The sequence below is a fragment of the Zingiber officinale genome, chromosome 5A, assembly GCF_018446385.1.
Source record: "Zingiber officinale cultivar Zhangliang chromosome 5A, Zo_v1.1, whole genome shotgun sequence".
Taxonomy (NCBI): Eukaryota; Viridiplantae; Streptophyta; class Magnoliopsida; order Zingiberales; family Zingiberaceae; genus Zingiber; species Zingiber officinale.
Genome location: NC_055994.1, coordinates 129,384,033 through 129,400,747, shown reverse-complemented (window position 1 = coordinate 129,400,747; position 16,715 = coordinate 129,384,033). Strand labels below are relative to the sequence as shown.

The window sequence follows — 16,715 nt, the reverse complement described above, 5'->3', positions numbered from 1 at the left end:
AATCAAATCGCTTGCGTTTTGATTCGATCCAATATAATTTTGGGTTCATTGCTCAAATAACATGAATTCTTATTGTTTTTTATTTAATTCTGTCAGTTCGGGAAGACTTGATTTAATGATATAATAATAAAAAAATATATTTATTAATTTCAACCTCAACGCAATAACTAAATTAGGAAATCTTTTTAATAATATTCTGAAATTTTAATTCCAAACAAGCTGAGGAGGAAGAAAAGCAGTTTCTTGGAAAAAAAAATGCATATTTTCAACTTCCTGGAAAACAAGAGACTGCACTGCCAAATCCATCCGATTGGTTTCACAAGTAAACAATCTGTTGCTCCTACGTATTAGAACCAGCTATTTATATCCCGGCTTGGAGGTGGAGGAGTTTAAACCGGCGCCGTCGAAGCCGCCACCGCTCGCCGTGCTGTTCTTTTCCGACATGGTCATCTGGGGATGATGGTACGGCGAGGATGAAGACTGCGGGGCGTACATCTGCTGCCCCATCATCATCGTCATTCCGCCACCGTACATGGCCGGCGCGCCGGCAGCGTAGCCGGGCATATTGGTCCCGATACCCATAGAGGCGGCGACGGAGTCCATCTGCTGGTGCGGCGTTGACGAGGACGACGATGGACCACCGCCTCCCTTCTCGCCCTCCGTTTCGCGGAAACGCTGCAGGTAGACCTTGAGAGGCTCGACGTACTCCTCGAAGCCGAGGGTGGTCATGGCCCAGAGGAGGTCGTCGCCGTTGATGGTCTTTCGTTTCTCGCGCTGGCACTTGTCGGAGGCCTCCCCCGTGATGAAGCTAATGAACTCCGACACGCACTCCTGCACAGTCTCCTTGGCGTCCTTGGAGATCTTGGCGTTCGCCGGGAGCGCCTTCTTCATGATGCGGCTGACGTTGGCGATGGGCAGGAAGCGATCCTGCTCCTTCGGCGACGACAGCTCCCCTACCGCTCCTGCTCCCGAGTGGCCTTGGTTGTGCCCGCCGGATTCGTTATCCGAATCCGCCATGGGAAACCCACCAAAAATCGCAACTTTTTAACCCACAAAACCACTCAAGATATCTCTTTGAAATCCACCGAGATGGCTCCTTGATTCAAAGACGCGAGTCCTGATTCCACGTTATACCAAGAATCAGGGACCGAAATAGGGATGAAACTTTGCCCTTTTTTCTCGCTGATAAATCACGATCAACAGAATCGAATTGACGCAAACGCCGCAATCTCCGTCAGAATCCGCTTAATCGAGGCGGAGGAAATACGAGCGCAGTTAGAGGGTAAAGAACAGCAAGCCGACGACGAGACCGAGTTGAGCGCCGCCGGAAGAACCCTAGAAACCCTCGTCGAGCTCTCCAGGGGATTCGATGGAAACACCCGCCGGAGAATGGAGAAAAAGAAGTGTAAGGCGATACCGCGTTCGTTGGATCTTTGATCCTGTTATCGCATCGGAATGGACACGTGTCCGAAGGATGGCCGTTTGTTTGTCGATAAGAATGGTCCGTGCTGAATCGCATCGACCGTCCGAAGGATTGCGTCATCCTTTATCTCGGCCGTTGGCTTGGAGGGGGCCCACAACTGCCGGTTGAGCTTATCGAAAATTCAACATTTAGCCGGGGAAGTTTTGAGTTCGCCCCCAAATTTTTCCAGAATTTCATTCTTATTCCTCGGTTTCAATAATTATAATTCACACCCAGAGTTTTCAATCCTTCCATCTAGGCCTGACCACGGTTCGATGATTCGGAATCGTCGGTTCGATGGCTCGGAACCATCAGTTCGACAGTTCCAGGCATGTCGACCCTTAATCTTAATCGTCCAAAACAGTTACAATTCACGGTTCGGAACTGTCGGTTCATGGTTCGGTTTACGGTTCGTCATGATTTGTCACAGTGCAAGATTATTATGTTAAAAAAATTAAAAATTAAAAATTAAACATTAAAATAAAAAATAAAAATTTATTGGAAAAAGGACTTACATTTATTTAAGTTGTCTACGTATCTCTTTAGGGGAATCAAAGTCCACGTAGTTTTTTTTACATTTTTATCCTTTTATATTTTTATTCTTTTACATTTTCACTCACTACCATTTCCTATTCCTGTCGTATTTGTTCCTTCAGTATTAAAATCTTCAACTTCGTCATCTGAAAGTTATATTCCTTGGATCTTTTTCTCCGCTCTGGTCCAATCGTCCAGTAATGTTTGGGCTTCTAATGAGTCGGGAGACAAAGTGGATCGTCGTTCATCTAATATATTGCAGCCGGCACTGAACGTCTGCTCCATAGCAACAGTTGACACTGTACAAGTTAAAATTTCTTTTGCGATCACAGAGAGAACGGGAAAGCTTTGAGCCTTCTGTGACCACCACTTTAAGATATCGAAATTTTCGCTATCTGCTTTATTAAAATTTAAAGAAGTCGTAAAATAATTCTCAAGTTCTTGTGTGGAACTTGAGGAGGATCCTCGTGGACGTTTTGTCCGTTCTTTTAATAAGAGTTGTGCTTTTGTATATTATTGGATCAGGGGAAGAAGAATCTTTAATTGGAATTAAAGCGTCATAATATAAAGTTAACATTTCTTGTAAAACTTCTAATTTAAATCTAGGATATAAAGCAAATGCAATTAAATAAATTTCAGAAATTAAATAAAAATATTTTTCCCATTTAATTTTCATAGCTAAGATGCAAGGAGATAAAGATTCATTATTAATATGTGTCATTTAAAATTAATACTATATTAGAAAAATTTTCTAAAACTAATTGAGCAGTGGGATAATAAACACCGGAAAGTTGTTCGGTTGCATTATTAAATACTTTTAAATTTTAACAAATACTACTACAAATATTTCATTATTGTGAAAATAAATATATATTAGTATTAGTGTTTTGTGCAAAAAAATGAACATAATAATTCTTTATATTGAAATGAATCTTGTAATAATTAGTATGTTGAATTCCAACGTATTGGTACATTACGTGGAAATTTTTTAGGTCTCATCCCATTAATTTTACAAAACCTACTCCATTGTTTCATTATAGATGGATGAGACCATAAATAAGAAATTGCAATTCTAATTGGTTTAATATAACTTTCTAAAATTTTTAAATCATCTTGAATACATAAATTTAAAACATGGCATACACAACAAATATGAAAAAATAAACCTCCAATAATAGGTTGACAAACAAATTTTAGATCATCTATACAAGCGGTATTGGAACTGACATTATCTAATGATATTGAAAATATTTTATGAGTTAAACCATACTCTTCTAAAATTAAACATAATAATTGTGCGATATTATGAGCATTATGTGATTCATCAAAAACTCTATAAGTTAATAATCTGTTTTTTTTTTTTGGAGGTTTTAAGAGTTATTGATCAAATGACAAGTCACACTCATATATGAATGTGTTTGCCAATGATCACTCCAAATATCGGAACATAAAGAAACTTTATTATTTAATTTACTAAATTCATCAATTAAATTATTTTTTTCTTGTTTTACTAATTTTTAAATTGTACGAGTAAGTGTAGTCCTAGGAACACGTTTAGCACATGGATTAAGAGATTCTTTACAAAAATCTTTAAATATGCATTTAGATCCAAAACTAAAATAAAGATGTTCTACGGAAATAAATTTAACTAATGATACTCTTAATTTATTATCCGAATATAAAAATAAACCGCAATCGGTACTACCGCTAGTTGAAGAAAATCTTGATAATTGTGTTTGAAAACGGTCGAGTCCATATTCCGTCGGGTGCTTCGTTTTTACATGTCGTTTCAACGACCCAAAGCCGTACATTTTGCACGTATTTCTCCCGACGGAAGAGTGATCTTCTCAAAATGTTTAGTGAAAATAGAAGACTTTAGAGGAGGAAGTTCCCGAACCTTAGAAGTAATTGCATCGGTACTTCCTTGTATTTCGGATGTCAGATTCAGAAGATGCTCGATCTCATCATCGGTGGATTGAATGTTGGGATCCTCCTCCCGCGGATTCATTATTTGCTTTCCCTTCCGAGCTCGAGATGATACACCTCCGCAGCCTCCTTCCATTGTAATTGAAAATTGAAAACGAATGCGTGTAGAGTCTAGAGATTAGAGAATACAAAAATGAGATTAAAAGTAGAGAAGATGTGTGTGAAAATGTTGAAATGAGCTCTCTATTTATACAGTTTTGATAGTAACGGATACTAAATCATAGTCATTGATGAAAAAACGGTCAAATGATCCTAACCGTTGAAAAAAAATACCCAAAAAACTCTCTCAACGGCTACGAACCGCCGATTAACCGACGGTTCCAACGGCTATGAACCGTTAGTTAACCGGCGGTTCAAGCCGTTTAAGAAAAAAAAAATTATCAGCTGAACTGACGATTCAACCCGCCGATTAATCGACAGTTCGCCGAGTTTACAGGGAATGAACCGAAACCGGCCCGACAACTTGCCGGGCCGGTTCCGGTTCGACCCGGAGAACCGGGTCAACGGGCAATCGGCCCGTTGACCCAGTTACAGGCCCGGGACGGGTCCAGGCCAGACCCCACCCGGGTCGGGTCTACTTCCATCTTTACATATACTAAATCTTGTAAAATTCTTGTGTGTACTCCCTAATGTATTCATCAATTGGGAAATTATCATCCATTTTTGGTCACAAGGAGATCAAAGGTACGAAGAACAGAACATTTGTACTACAAGAAAGACAAATGGAACAACATGAATGCTCTAAAAGCAAAATTCAAAGCATTTTAAAGTAGCGACAAGACCTCAGGGGCAGTGTTCCAAAGGAAGCAAAGTTCCATTTTACTTCAGAAACAATAAAACAGAAGTGATGGTCAAAGATGAAGCCATGTCAGCTCAAAAATGTTTTCCAGCACTGTAGAGTAAGAGTGGTCGCCTCTCAGGAATTGTCTTTCTCCACTTGCGTAGTTTCAGATATGTATTTGACCACATCGGCACAGCAAGCAAGTTTATCTGCCTTCTCATCAGGAATTTCAATGGAGAACTCCTGCTCAATGGCCATAACCAGCTCAACCCTGTCCAAGCTGTCTAGATTAAGGTCCTTTCTGAAGTCAGCCTTTTCTGTCACCTGCAAAGATTTCCTATGTTAATTAACCATATGCATTGAAGTACTATTTGGGCAATTTATCAGCACACACCTTCATACTGAGTATTTTCAAATGGTGGATTTTTTTCCCCACATCTAAGTAATAGGATGCCATTTGGTAAACGCCTAATATAATTGACTGTGAATTCACTATCTATTAATAGGGCATCATTGGTAAACACCTAATTCATATTTCACTACCTTTATCGTGGTGAAAGTAGATACGTCATCCCTCTTCAATAATGTAATTTTGCTTTATCCACGATATAGGTAGATAAATATCAATTACAAACCAATAATCTCATGCACGCCAGCTTTCTCTTCAGTAGTTTGATTTTACTTTAATCATACTAAAGGTAGTGAAGTGTAAACTACAAGTCAATGCTACCATCCATAAGAGAAAAGCAAAGAGACTTCCATAGTCTTGTGTGATTATGGAACCATTGGGTTAAAAAGTAAATGTGTCAAAGTGTCAAAACTTGAAAGTATGACTTTCAATGTGCTAGATAATACAGAAAAACACATAAAGGGGTTTTCAGTGGATGTGAAGCAGGTTGCAATGAATCTGCAGAGTTACGAAGAGAGAGTAAATAGGAAAAAATGAGGATGATGCTAAGAGAAAATAAGATACGATGATATAAAACAAATAGTAAGTCTCAACTATTTAGATTTTTGCTACATGGATATTTGTTATTGAACTCCATGTATGATTATATCACTAGACATGATTAAAATCAAACTAATAAGGTCTTTTTAATATTATTTTCCACTGGCTGTCAGGTCTAACACTTTTTATCCAGCTAGAAAGAAACGTTGGTGAGTTTAATCATAGAGCTATATTATGTTATAACATCTTTTGTATCGATATAATGCACGAGAGGAAAATTTTATCTTAAAAAAAAACATTCCAAAGCTAGATGGAATGTAATATTATCCTCATTTTACTGGACAATACATTATTATGTTTTGTGGTAACGTGATTCCTAAATTAATGTCAAAAGGCCAGGAAATGTTAACAAAATTAAAATAACTAAAGACATCAATGATCAAACTAAGATTCTGAAACCAAGCACACTTGTAGAGTTAGGAACTTGAGATATGCATATACAACTGATGAAACAGATGCAAGAACTCAGCAAGCACATATGTTTGGTGAAAATCCAAAATATCAAGCCAGTTGATTCTGTTTCAATAGCCAGGGAGAGAAATGATCACATTTTATCCATCTGAAGCAAAAGAGAACAATATGTAGAATAGAAATATAAATCACATGCTAGTCGCAGTGCTCTATGAGAAAACAATCGACGCTAAGTTTTCCATTACTGAAGACCAACTAAAAACAAGTAAAAAAGATATTAAAATCATAGTTCTCCCACTGAAACAAAGCCAACAAGCAGTAGGATTTGTAGTATATGTTAACCTACACAGTCAACTTAATTGACAATGATAGGAACAACATTAAGAATGACAACCAATTGGGTTAGTTGGTCAGCATTTCCAGGATTGACGATTGCAAATCATGGTCATGAGGTGATTTGTGCTTAACATGTTGAAACCAAAATACGTTGATAAGTCAAAACTAGCATTGTAAAGCATATCAAACAAAGGGATCCAATCATCCTTGATTGCATCATGATGGTGATGTCAAATCGCATATCTAGGTATGGCAACGATTTACCTTGTTTGCGTCGATCCTGTCAAACTTCTTGACCGCCTCAAGCACGCGATTTGTGAGATCCGCCGAGGTTGACGATGAGCAAAAAAGCCTCTCCGGTGCCTCGAGTAATCTTCCTGCTGCTAGAAACTCTGGTAGCCCGGGTGATGAGCAGCTCAGACGCAAATGCTTCACTATCGAATTCCTCAAGTATTGCATCTTAAGCAAACTCTAGAGAAATCAATTTAGTCGTGAAATCACTAAAAACAAGGTTAGAAAGAAAAACGACTCTTTATATCACGGTATTCCGTTGATCAGATCACCAACCGAGATCAAAAAGTGGCAATAGAAGCGGATATCAAGCACGAGAAGAGAGGGAAGAAGGAGAAGTGCGGAGATGGCTGTAGAAAGAAGTTCCAACGTCACACTAGAGGCGAAGGGAAGGTGCTCGAATTTTGGGGGCGACGGTGGGGTTTTAAGCGGGCAAGGCAACCATCATAGACATTTTTTGGGATAAAAAAAAAAACGAGCGCCCTAATTTTTTTTTCAGTTCTCATTCAGTAAATTTATCTAGTGTATCTGACTGGTCAAATTGAATTGTAATATATATATATATATACGCGGATTAATCCCAAATGGACCGACTTAACTTCACCTAAAATTTTCACCAACCGGTAAATCGAAAAGGGACCGTTTAAATCAATATTTATAAAAAAAATTCTTAATTGTACCATTATCTGGGACAGTGTACTATTTTTTTAATTCAGATATTTAAATATTCGAAACGATTACTTATATAAATAAAAAAATATTCATTATGGGCAACACTTTTAGAATTATTTTTTCACCAAAAAAAAAATTACTTACGGTACACCGTAATTAAGATTCATTTCTAAAGAGACCTGCTTTTCCCCCCTCCCCTAATACCCTCACCTCCCGGGCCCACCCATGTTTTGACCTTTATACCCCTTATTCACTCCACGTTTTTTTTCTTCACATTTATATTTCTTTTTAATCAGTTTTTTTATCAATTTTTTTTTAACTGTTTTATTTTTTAATCAGTTTTTTTATCATTTTTTTTATCAATTTTATTCTTTTTAAATAATTTTTTATTATATATTTATCATGATAAATAATATTTATTTAATATTAAAAAATTAGTATAATTTTTTAATATTTTATTTATTTTTTAATGGTATATTTTCACATCCCACACACTCTCTTCCAGTTTCATCATATTATTTATCTTTTCATTTTTTTTTGTTTTTTATTAAGTATTTTTTCGGCAAGAATATCATATTTGTAATATGAGATCGGATTCTATGTTCATAATTTTCTCTGTCCCCGTGTTCTACTCGTCGCCTCCAGTCCACTACCGACGACCTCTGGTCGTCGTCCCGACCAAAACTATACCCTAGGGGGAAGGTGAACCCAGGGAGATCGCCATTGACACGATCGACATCGGTATTCGACCGAATCTGAGCATGGACTCAGATCGACGGTGAATGAAAGTCTGCTCAGATCCGACCAAATTTTGGTGCTGATCGCGCCGATGCGACCTCACTACGTTCACATTCTCCCTAGGATATAATTTTAATCAAGGCGGCAACCGAGGGCCTCCGACGGTGCCGCCGACGGTAGGCTGAGGCGACGAGTGGGAACAAGAACAGGTGATATTGGAATAGAGGATTCAATCTCTTGTAATTTTTTATTTTTTTAATAATAGATTTTATGGGTTATTATTTATAAAAAATTTAAAAGTAAAATAGGGATAAAAAATAAAAAAAATTGATGAAAAAATAATAAACAAAATTTATTAAAAAAAAAACTAAAGAAGTAAATAAAATTGAAAAAAATTAAAGAAGTAAATAAAATTAAAAAAAACTTGTTATTTAAAGAAGGAGGGGTGAAAATGTCATTTAATAGAGGAGAGAGAGGGGGGTGGGCTGTCAGAGGGGTGGGAAAAGCAATTTACTTTCTAAAATAGCTGATTAACCGTTTAAAAATTTTAACCAGGTATACCATTATCTTGCACAGTGTCCTAATTTTTAAATTATCACAGAGACGTCCTTTTTAATTCATTAATGGAAAATATTGAAAATCTTTTTTTGAAAAAATAAAAAATCAAGTGAATTTTTATTGTCGCCATTAATAAATGTATCGACAAAAGGGTTCAAAAATCAAGTGCTTTGAAGTGTGTTAAATCTTTGCCCGGTAGGAATATAAAACTGAAGCCTTTACGATTTATTCCTAGACTGCAACGCTGCTAAATTACTCTTACATGACACACGCTCGACTCGGATCCAGCCGCCTCTGGTAAAGGCGCACGTCGTCCAATCTCATCGATAAACGTATGCGGTCTTACGCACACTAACCCGTTCCTGCGGAGCATCTGAAAGGTTGCCTCATCGTCTCCGACTCCCTCGCTGCTACATGGGGCGCTCCGCCTCCGCCTCTTCATCACACGGCTCCGAATCGCCCTCGTGGTGGTAACTCTCACTCGCAGCAAGCTGAGAGACCTCCGCGCAGCCGGCGACGAAGTCGACAAGGCCCTCCTCGTAGGCCTCCCGCGGGAGCGGCGAGATCCGGAGTAGGATCGCGACGGCGCCGAGTAAAGCGACAGTGGATACGAGGAGGGGCCAGAAGAAGCCAGCCACGGTTGCGAAGTTGGGGCCGACGCTTGCGAGCGAGATGGCCGCGGCGGCTAGGGCGGCAGCGACGCCCAGGTGGATCCGGTACGCCACAATCGCTCCCACCACCGTCGACCGGATCGCCATCGATCCGAAGCCACCACTGGCGAACACAGGCGAGATTGGGGGATTGGGGATAAATATGAGCAGATCAGGGATCGTGTTCCCATATCGCCCCTGGAACTTACCTGTATCTTTCCAGCAAGCAGCATACGCTGTCCCATTAATTGGGCAACTAATTGAGGGCAGAAGTGGAAATTCAGAATTTGACCACAGCCACTTCTTGTCCCTCAACCCTCAGGCCTCAGTCACATACATTGCCCCCACCACCGCTTGCAGTCTCGATTATCTCGTAATTTATCTTCCTAGTGATGATCTAAGGTCGGATGTGGCAGGGACGAACGATTTCGTCTTTTGTTGTCACATCAGTCACATACATTGCACATATAATTGTAAATTAAGAATACATCAACTCCAGAGCAGATTTTACTCAATTTGGGATGCAATTTTCAGTGTCTAGACATGATTGAGTACTAAAAAATACCTTCGGTAACGCAGTAACAACAGATGTAGCATGATTTAGTTTTGAGTTCTACGCGGATCCCTTCAGTGCATCGACCAACGCATCCTTTAGATGGCCATTTGACGCTGCCACTCTGCGAGACATGATGTCCAAATCCCCACCGGACCTGATGCATCCACAAAAAGGAGACACTCTAAGACAGCTGACCAAGTTGGCCGATAAAAATCCATACGAATGCTTGAATTGCTTACGGGTCAAAGACTAGTCCTCCAGCTTCACCAATAATTACAGCAGCAGCTGCCACATCCCTGAGGACAACATTAATTGAACTGATTAGACATTAGATACGATGTTTGTTTAATTAGCACCGTAATAGTATAATGTATTAACGAACTGAAATTACAACCATGGGCCACCGAATCCTATATGGTAGCATAGATCAAGCCTCCCACACGCAACACCACAAAGGTCTAATGCAAGGGAACCACTCATCCTAACAGATCTCACCTGATACATTAAGCAGAAGAAGTCAGCAAAATACTCCCAGTATGAGATGTGATAATGCAAGGATAGTAATTAAAGATTACCTTATAAAGCAACTTACTGATTCTGTTGGTTATTGCATCAACAGAAGGTTTATCGCGCTCTGTAGTATCCTGTTCAACCAGCATTGTCAATGCAATGAGAGTAAAAACGTGAATAAATTGAACAAATAGGCTAATACATTATGTCTAGGTCTCAACGTAGTTCAGATACTAAGAGGTTTAGCTACTTGAGAGGGAATCTCCATTATATCTATATCCATAGTTTCAGATACTAGTCGTGAGTTCAAATATCAAGAAATAGATGTTTGAGAAAGATATTTAGCAACCAAACATCTTTTACAAAATTAGAATTGGACACGTGGAGCTAGTCTCAGTGCACATTAAAATTGTCTCAAAGATAGAACTGCGGAAGAGAATAATAGACAATTTAAACATGAATGATGAAAATAATGGTCTAACGTAATAGTCATGGAAACCATAGGAAAAAGATTATACAAGCAAGCATGGCATACCTCTGTCACTAGAAGGGCAGAAATAAGTTGAGTTTGAGATGAAGCTGTAAAATTTAAGATCCTTTAGCTGAGTAACTAGGATAGTGAACGTGGCATATTGATTTTGATGTTATGGCATTCGTTAATCAAAGCAAAGAAGAGGTTTCATGATGAAATGCTCAGAAGTTTTTTTTTTTCGGTTTTCATGACAAGAGAATGCATTACCTTTTATAGGATCTCCATTTAGGAAAGCACCTTGCCCATGAACCCCAGTAAACAGCTGCATTTATTAGATAAAAGAAGTCTGAATATTATAGTAGCAATTGCATATGTATGCCGTGGAGGGGCCACCAATATGCAAATTCGTGATGCATCTAACTTATGAATATGATGATATCAACATGCTGGCAGGCTTGAGAATAGTAAAAGTAGTATTGAAAAAATAAAATTGCACCACATTTGGTGAAGGTTGACATATTAACCTCAAGATATCATCTAAATTTTATAAATTGATATAGCCAGACAGGGTTATTGCAAACAAACAAACAAACCAAAAAAAGAATATATAGCCACTTCTCTTTCAAAGTGAAACATGTGGCAAAAGATGGCTTGATCACCCAAAGTGCCTCTCACTGTCGGCCCCACAGCGAGATGAAAGAAGTAAATCACAATGACTGAGTGACCTCTTTAAGTGGGAGAGATTTTATTCCTCAAGGAATAGTTCCCCTAGGGATTTGATCCCTATTCTCATGTGGTAATCTATCACCCAAGCACCAACTCGGCTATGCCCGTGGAGTGTTTAGAACATTAACACAAATAATCTCTTTGGTAAGTGTCATGATGGCAATTAATCTCTTTTGCAAGCATCATGATCTAGTCATGACATTTTTTAAGTTTATACGGCACAAACATACAAGCCACAGGCAAATGAGAAAAAAAATTGTTTTCTTTCTTTCTGCCAATTCAGGGGATCAATTTATGCTCAAAGACATACTGACCTCACCCATTATTGGGTTGTAAACAACACCGAGAACAGGAATCTTCTCGATGGTAAGGCCAATAGATATGCAAACAAATGGGAACCTGCAGATACTGAAAATTACTGCACAATACTTAAAACAAAGGGACACAGATGCTATCTCAATCACAAATAGTTATAGATGGATTTTTCAGAAGAAGAGATGCTTCATTTTTACCCATGGACAAAATTAGTGGTGCCATCAATTGGATCAATGATCCATGTGGGCTCAGCAGTCAGCTCATCGGTACCAAAAGCAGCAGATGTTTCTTCACCAATGAACTGTATAAAGGCAAAGTTAGCATGTGGAATGAAGGGTTGAATTCAATGGGGAGAAGAAAAAAAAGATTGCCAAATGAAATTAGGACAAAGAATGTGTACCCTGTGATTAGGGAAACTGTGTTTGAGGTGGTTGAAGACAAGTTCTTCACAAGCCTTATCAGTTTCAGTTACCAAATCCACCTGCAAACATTGTCTAGTTTGTTAATTGTATTTCATGCATTTTGTTTCATTCGTGAACCAATAAAATCAACAGTCTATTCCTATCTTTCATTTCAAGTCTAAACCAAGAAAGTTAAACCATCTATATAAGTTGACATTCTCCATTAGAGAGAAGGATCATTCTTTTTTGTTTTTGTTTTTTAATGATTACTTTTCTGAAAAAAAGATTAGTGAAGGAAGCCTACTAGTTTTCTTAGCTTAAATGGCTTAAACAAGCAAGGCCAGGAGTCTACAAACATACTCTGACAAGAGCAGGGAACAGAAGAAATCACTTGATAGAAGTAAATAGTCTAAACTAGCTAATAGGAGCTTGTGACAAACTCAAGCCAAGCCCATAACATAAACAATAGTATTATTGTCTGCATTTTCTGGTGCTCAGGGACCCATGTGTTCATCACTTGAGGATGGATTGGGGTCTCCTACTGTTGAAGGTTCTTAAATTACACTCTTACCAGATGATGGAGCATCAAACCAGCATGGTCGTGACGAGGAAGCAAGATGCTAGATTTCCAATGCTGGAATTAATAAACTCCATTAAAGAGCCAAGATGGAAAATTTCTGATGCTGAAATTAGTAAGCTCCAATAAAGAGCAAATGACGACAATCTTCGAAAGGAGTTTTGAAAATTGTTGAATCATCCACTCAGGTGTCTTTGATTAGCATGCATTCTACAAATACGTGTCTAAGTTTGAAGATGTTCACCGCCTGGTATAAATATTTGATATGGCAAGGCTCTCTCAATCAACACAATTCAAATTTGATGTTAGCTTGATGTATTAGCCAAGCTAAGATCTGAGCCCGGAAAGGTGCAAAGGAAGACCATATCTTTATTAACATAGCATAGAGAATACACTGATGCTAGAGACTTTTCGATCAAGTTCCCATCGTCAAGAGTGACACAATCATTTAGGAGGATTTGCATAGGGGTCACAGCTGAAGTAATACTGCTTATATCAGGGCTGAGAATTGAGAATAAAAAAGACCGTTCTTCTAAATCACAAATACTGTATGCCAAGATCAATAAATCGGATTAGCTAATTTTCTACCAATTGCAGCATCCAATGTCATAATAAATTCGATAGGGTTCCGGCTCATAATGAGGGAGAAGGGAAGCGGCACCTGCCCTTTGTGCTCCGGGCGTTTCGTCCGGTAGAACGCCTTGCGAATGACCTGATCAGGATTCAGATTAGAGAGGAATACACATAGAGTCACAAAAAAAATCGGCTATATGTCGATAAGGCCGTCGGATCGAGCACCTCTCCAGCGATTTTAGCGGCGTCCACGGCGACGTCGAGGAACTCGTCGAGCGGGAAACTTTCTGCGAAGAAGATGTGATGACATCGAGAGGTGAAGGCGGTAGTGTTAGATCGGAGAATAAAGGAGGAGGGTTGGAGTGCGCACCGGCCATGGCTGGTTCAAAACCTTTTGCTCCGCCTGCAACCGTCGTTCGAGGAACACACACATGCGCAGGGCACTCGCTCCATGTAATACGCCTGCCCATATTTACATTTACACCCTCTGACCGTTTTGTAAACATACCTTTACCTTTCACACTTTATAAATATTATACAAATATCTCTTACAATATTATTAAATTATCATTTTATCAAGTTTCATCACAAATTGCACGATACGTGGAATCATTCACACTTGTCTTCAGGTTTTGACTGAAAATGTGTGAAAGTTGCAAGATATCACAGTGAATTGAGAAGCTGGATCCAAGTTTCTCAAAGATTAGAGGGCAACAAATTTATTTAACTCACACAGACAAACAGATATCGATGGGGGATTATATTACAACACTGGTCCCCTCACTGCAAACAAGCTCATAACTACAGCAGTTGACCTACGCGTGTACATGTGAAGTTTCGATCCTTCACCAACCAAGAGGAGACAGTAATTCAGCTGTTGGACTCGGAACTAGAAGAAGGAGCGCTTCGAGGGAGCTCTGCCCACGGCTCGCATGAAGTTGGACAGTTCCAACACCCTAGCTACCTTCGTCCCTCTCTTCGCCTCCGCCGACGCCTTCTTCTCCGCCGCCTTCTGTTGTGCTTTCGCAATGTCGTTTTGCATCTTCTCCATCGCCCTCGCCCTCTGCTTTTCCAGCTTCCTCTGTTCATAATTGTCGCCAAGAACATGAGAACGGAAATTGAGTAATTCATTTTGATTGAGAACTCGAAGAAGATTCAGATACGAATTGATGATGCCTTCGATTTGTTATATCTCAAGTGATTAAGCACGCAGATAAAAACAAACAAAATCCATGGCGAGTCTACGATTTGATTAGGATTACTAATTACCTCGACTCTCTTAAGCCAAGCAGTGGCTTTCTCCACCTGCTCGCTCTCCCACCCGTTGATGACCACCTCCTCGCGCTTGTACCTGTTGTTGACCTTGGCCACCTCCGCCGTCTGCCACGCCGCCACCTTCGACTCCACCTCCTCCCTCCTCACCACGTGCACCGGCGGCAACCCTACCTCCCCCGCGCCCTCGTCGTCCCCCGCACCGGGCGGCGACGTAAGCCCCGGCGACGCGATGGGATCAGTGGGTACGATAGCGAGCGGGTTCGTCTCCGTCGACACCTCCGCCACCTCCTCTCCTAGCACATCTTCGCCTCTGTCGTTGCTCTCGTTGCCATAATGACCGCTTCCGTTCTGCTGCGCGTTGGAGCCGGAGACGACCATAGCGCTGAGCTCCCTGGTCATAGTCGAGTCGATCAAGCTGACGTTCGTCCTCACCGAAAGGCTTCCGGCGCCGTCCCAGGGGTCCCTCCGGCGGCCGCGGCTAGCGAGGGAGCGGGGGGTCAGTGGGTGGATGTCGCGCAGCTCGGGGATGTCTTCGCCTTCTCCATGCTCTGCTCTTGTCACGCTTCGATCATTCCACATGTCCAGGTGAGGAAGCCGCGGGGGGAGGAGGCCGATATAAGAAGGTGTTGGTGGTGGCCGGCGGTGTGACCATTATAGTGCGGGGAGGTGAGGGGAAACTTCTCGTTTTGTCCGGTCATTGGTATGGGACAGTTAATGAGGTGATGCGTGCCATAACGAAATGTGGGGAATTGATGGGTGCGCAGGACCAACCAATAAAGGAGATCTATTAAACAAAATATGGAAGAATATGCTTCGCACTAAATCCACTGGGGACGCGTGGAGTAGCGCGAAGCAGCGCTGCTCTGCGCGTGGAGCGAGACGCGCACTGCCTGTGTGATTCGGCTGGGAAACGACGGCGTGTCGGGCGCAGAGAGGAGCAGCGTCGAATAGTGTGGTGAATGGGCGATCAGTGTCGTGGGCCATGGGGCGGGACACGCAGCAGGAGCCTCCACTACGCGCGGCCTGACGACCGAGTCAGCGCCCCGCCCCACGCGTCGGGATTGACCGGCGCTGTGTCGGTCGGTCTCGTTGCTTTGTCTCGTCCGGTTGAATGGGACAGCGCCGCATGCAGGGACTTCATCTCCCTTTTCGTTTATTATATCATCAAATATTCAAATTTCACCCTCATAATCAAATATTCATATCCTATCTAAATATTCTATTACTCTCTATAATTATTATTTTTAAAAAATTAAATTATTTCAATAAAGATATAAATATTTATAAAATCATTTAAAATTTTAAAAATTATAATTTAATGAGATATTCAGAACAAATTATATCAAATCCACTTCTACATTCGAATTTAAAAATTTTCATATCCAAATATTTAATTGGGTTAAAAAAAAATCCTCCCCGATTCTCCTCCTTGAGATTCAGATACCGATCTAGGATTACTAATTTTCAAGTTTTTTTTATTGATTGTTAAATTTAAAAACTACAATCTATATTTAAAATTGGGTAAAAATTAAAAGGGTAATCCAGATTTTACAAATCATTGAAAGCATATCTCGTTTTTAAAAAAAACAATGAAAGACGTCCCTCTAATGATTTTATTCCAAAATTACTTCTTGATGTGTTGCTGTAGAAATTATTTGATAGTTTTTATAATATGTAACAACTATCGGGTAGCTTATATGACATGTAAAAATTATTTAGTAGTTGTTACAATATGTTTAATGTGAGTTTAAGATTTAAAACTTAAATTTAGAATATCTGATATAATTTCTATAATTATTTTAAAATTATTTTGATAAATTTAAATAATTTTAATTTAATTGATAAATAGTATTTTGATATAATAGTGTTTAGATATCTTAAA

The 16,715-nt window shown here is 39.8% G+C and overlaps 5 protein-coding genes across 6 annotated transcripts; all 5 read right to left on the bottom strand.

The window, feature by feature from the left end:
* Positions 1-250: 250 nt before the first annotated feature.
* On the bottom strand, positions 251-1,424 carry LOC121981736 (nuclear transcription factor Y subunit B-3-like). Its single transcript, XM_042534426.1, has one exon. The coding sequence runs from the start codon at positions 1,015-1,017 to the stop codon at positions 358-360; it is 660 nt and encodes a 219-aa protein (XP_042390360.1). The 5' UTR covers positions 1,018-1,424; the 3' UTR covers positions 251-357.
* Positions 1,425-4,667: 3,243 nt separating this feature from the next.
* LOC121981735 (acyl carrier protein-like) lies at positions 4,668-7,285 on the bottom strand. 2 transcript variants are annotated; one of them, XM_042534425.1, is made up of 3 exons: positions 7,087-7,285; positions 6,784-6,990; positions 4,668-5,087 (listed from the first exon to the last, which is right to left on the bottom strand). In XM_042534425.1, exons 2-3 carry the CDS (start codon positions 6,976-6,978, stop codon positions 4,899-4,901), a joined length of 384 nt encoding a protein of 127 aa, XP_042390359.1. In that variant the 5' UTR covers positions 6,979-6,990; positions 7,087-7,285; the 3' UTR covers positions 4,668-4,898. The 2 variants fall into 2 exon arrangements, with proteins under 2 accessions (XP_042390359.1, XP_042390358.1); XM_042534424.1 differs by having other exon boundaries at positions 6,784-7,284.
* Positions 7,286-8,980: 1,695 nt separating this feature from the next.
* Positions 8,981-9,593, bottom strand: LOC121981734. Its single transcript, XM_042534423.1, has one exon. It carries the CDS (start codon positions 9,534-9,536, stop codon positions 9,189-9,191), a length of 348 nt encoding a protein of 115 aa, XP_042390357.1. The 5' UTR covers positions 9,537-9,593; the 3' UTR covers positions 8,981-9,188.
* LOC121981732 (inositol-phosphate phosphatase-like) lies at positions 8,981-14,108 on the bottom strand. Its single transcript, XM_042534421.1, has 12 exons — positions 13,929-14,108; positions 13,784-13,845; positions 13,647-13,697; positions 12,408-12,488; positions 12,205-12,308; positions 12,007-12,091; positions 11,234-11,288; positions 11,030-11,073; positions 10,560-10,628; positions 10,379-10,479; positions 10,224-10,280; positions 8,981-10,138 (listed from the first exon to the last, which is right to left on the bottom strand). Exons 1-12 carry the CDS (start codon positions 14,062-14,064, stop codon positions 10,042-10,044), a joined length of 942 nt encoding a protein of 313 aa, XP_042390355.1. The 5' UTR covers positions 14,065-14,108; the 3' UTR covers positions 8,981-10,041.
* Positions 14,109-14,250: 142 nt separating this feature from the next.
* On the bottom strand, positions 14,251-15,598 carry LOC121981733 (remorin 4.1-like). The gene is made up of 2 exons (XM_042534422.1): positions 14,828-15,598; positions 14,251-14,639 (listed from the first exon to the last, which is right to left on the bottom strand). Exons 1-2 carry the CDS (start codon positions 15,410-15,412, stop codon positions 14,448-14,450), a joined length of 777 nt encoding a protein of 258 aa, XP_042390356.1. The 5' UTR covers positions 15,413-15,598; the 3' UTR covers positions 14,251-14,447.
* Between the last annotated feature and the right edge of the window lie 1,117 nt (positions 15,599-16,715).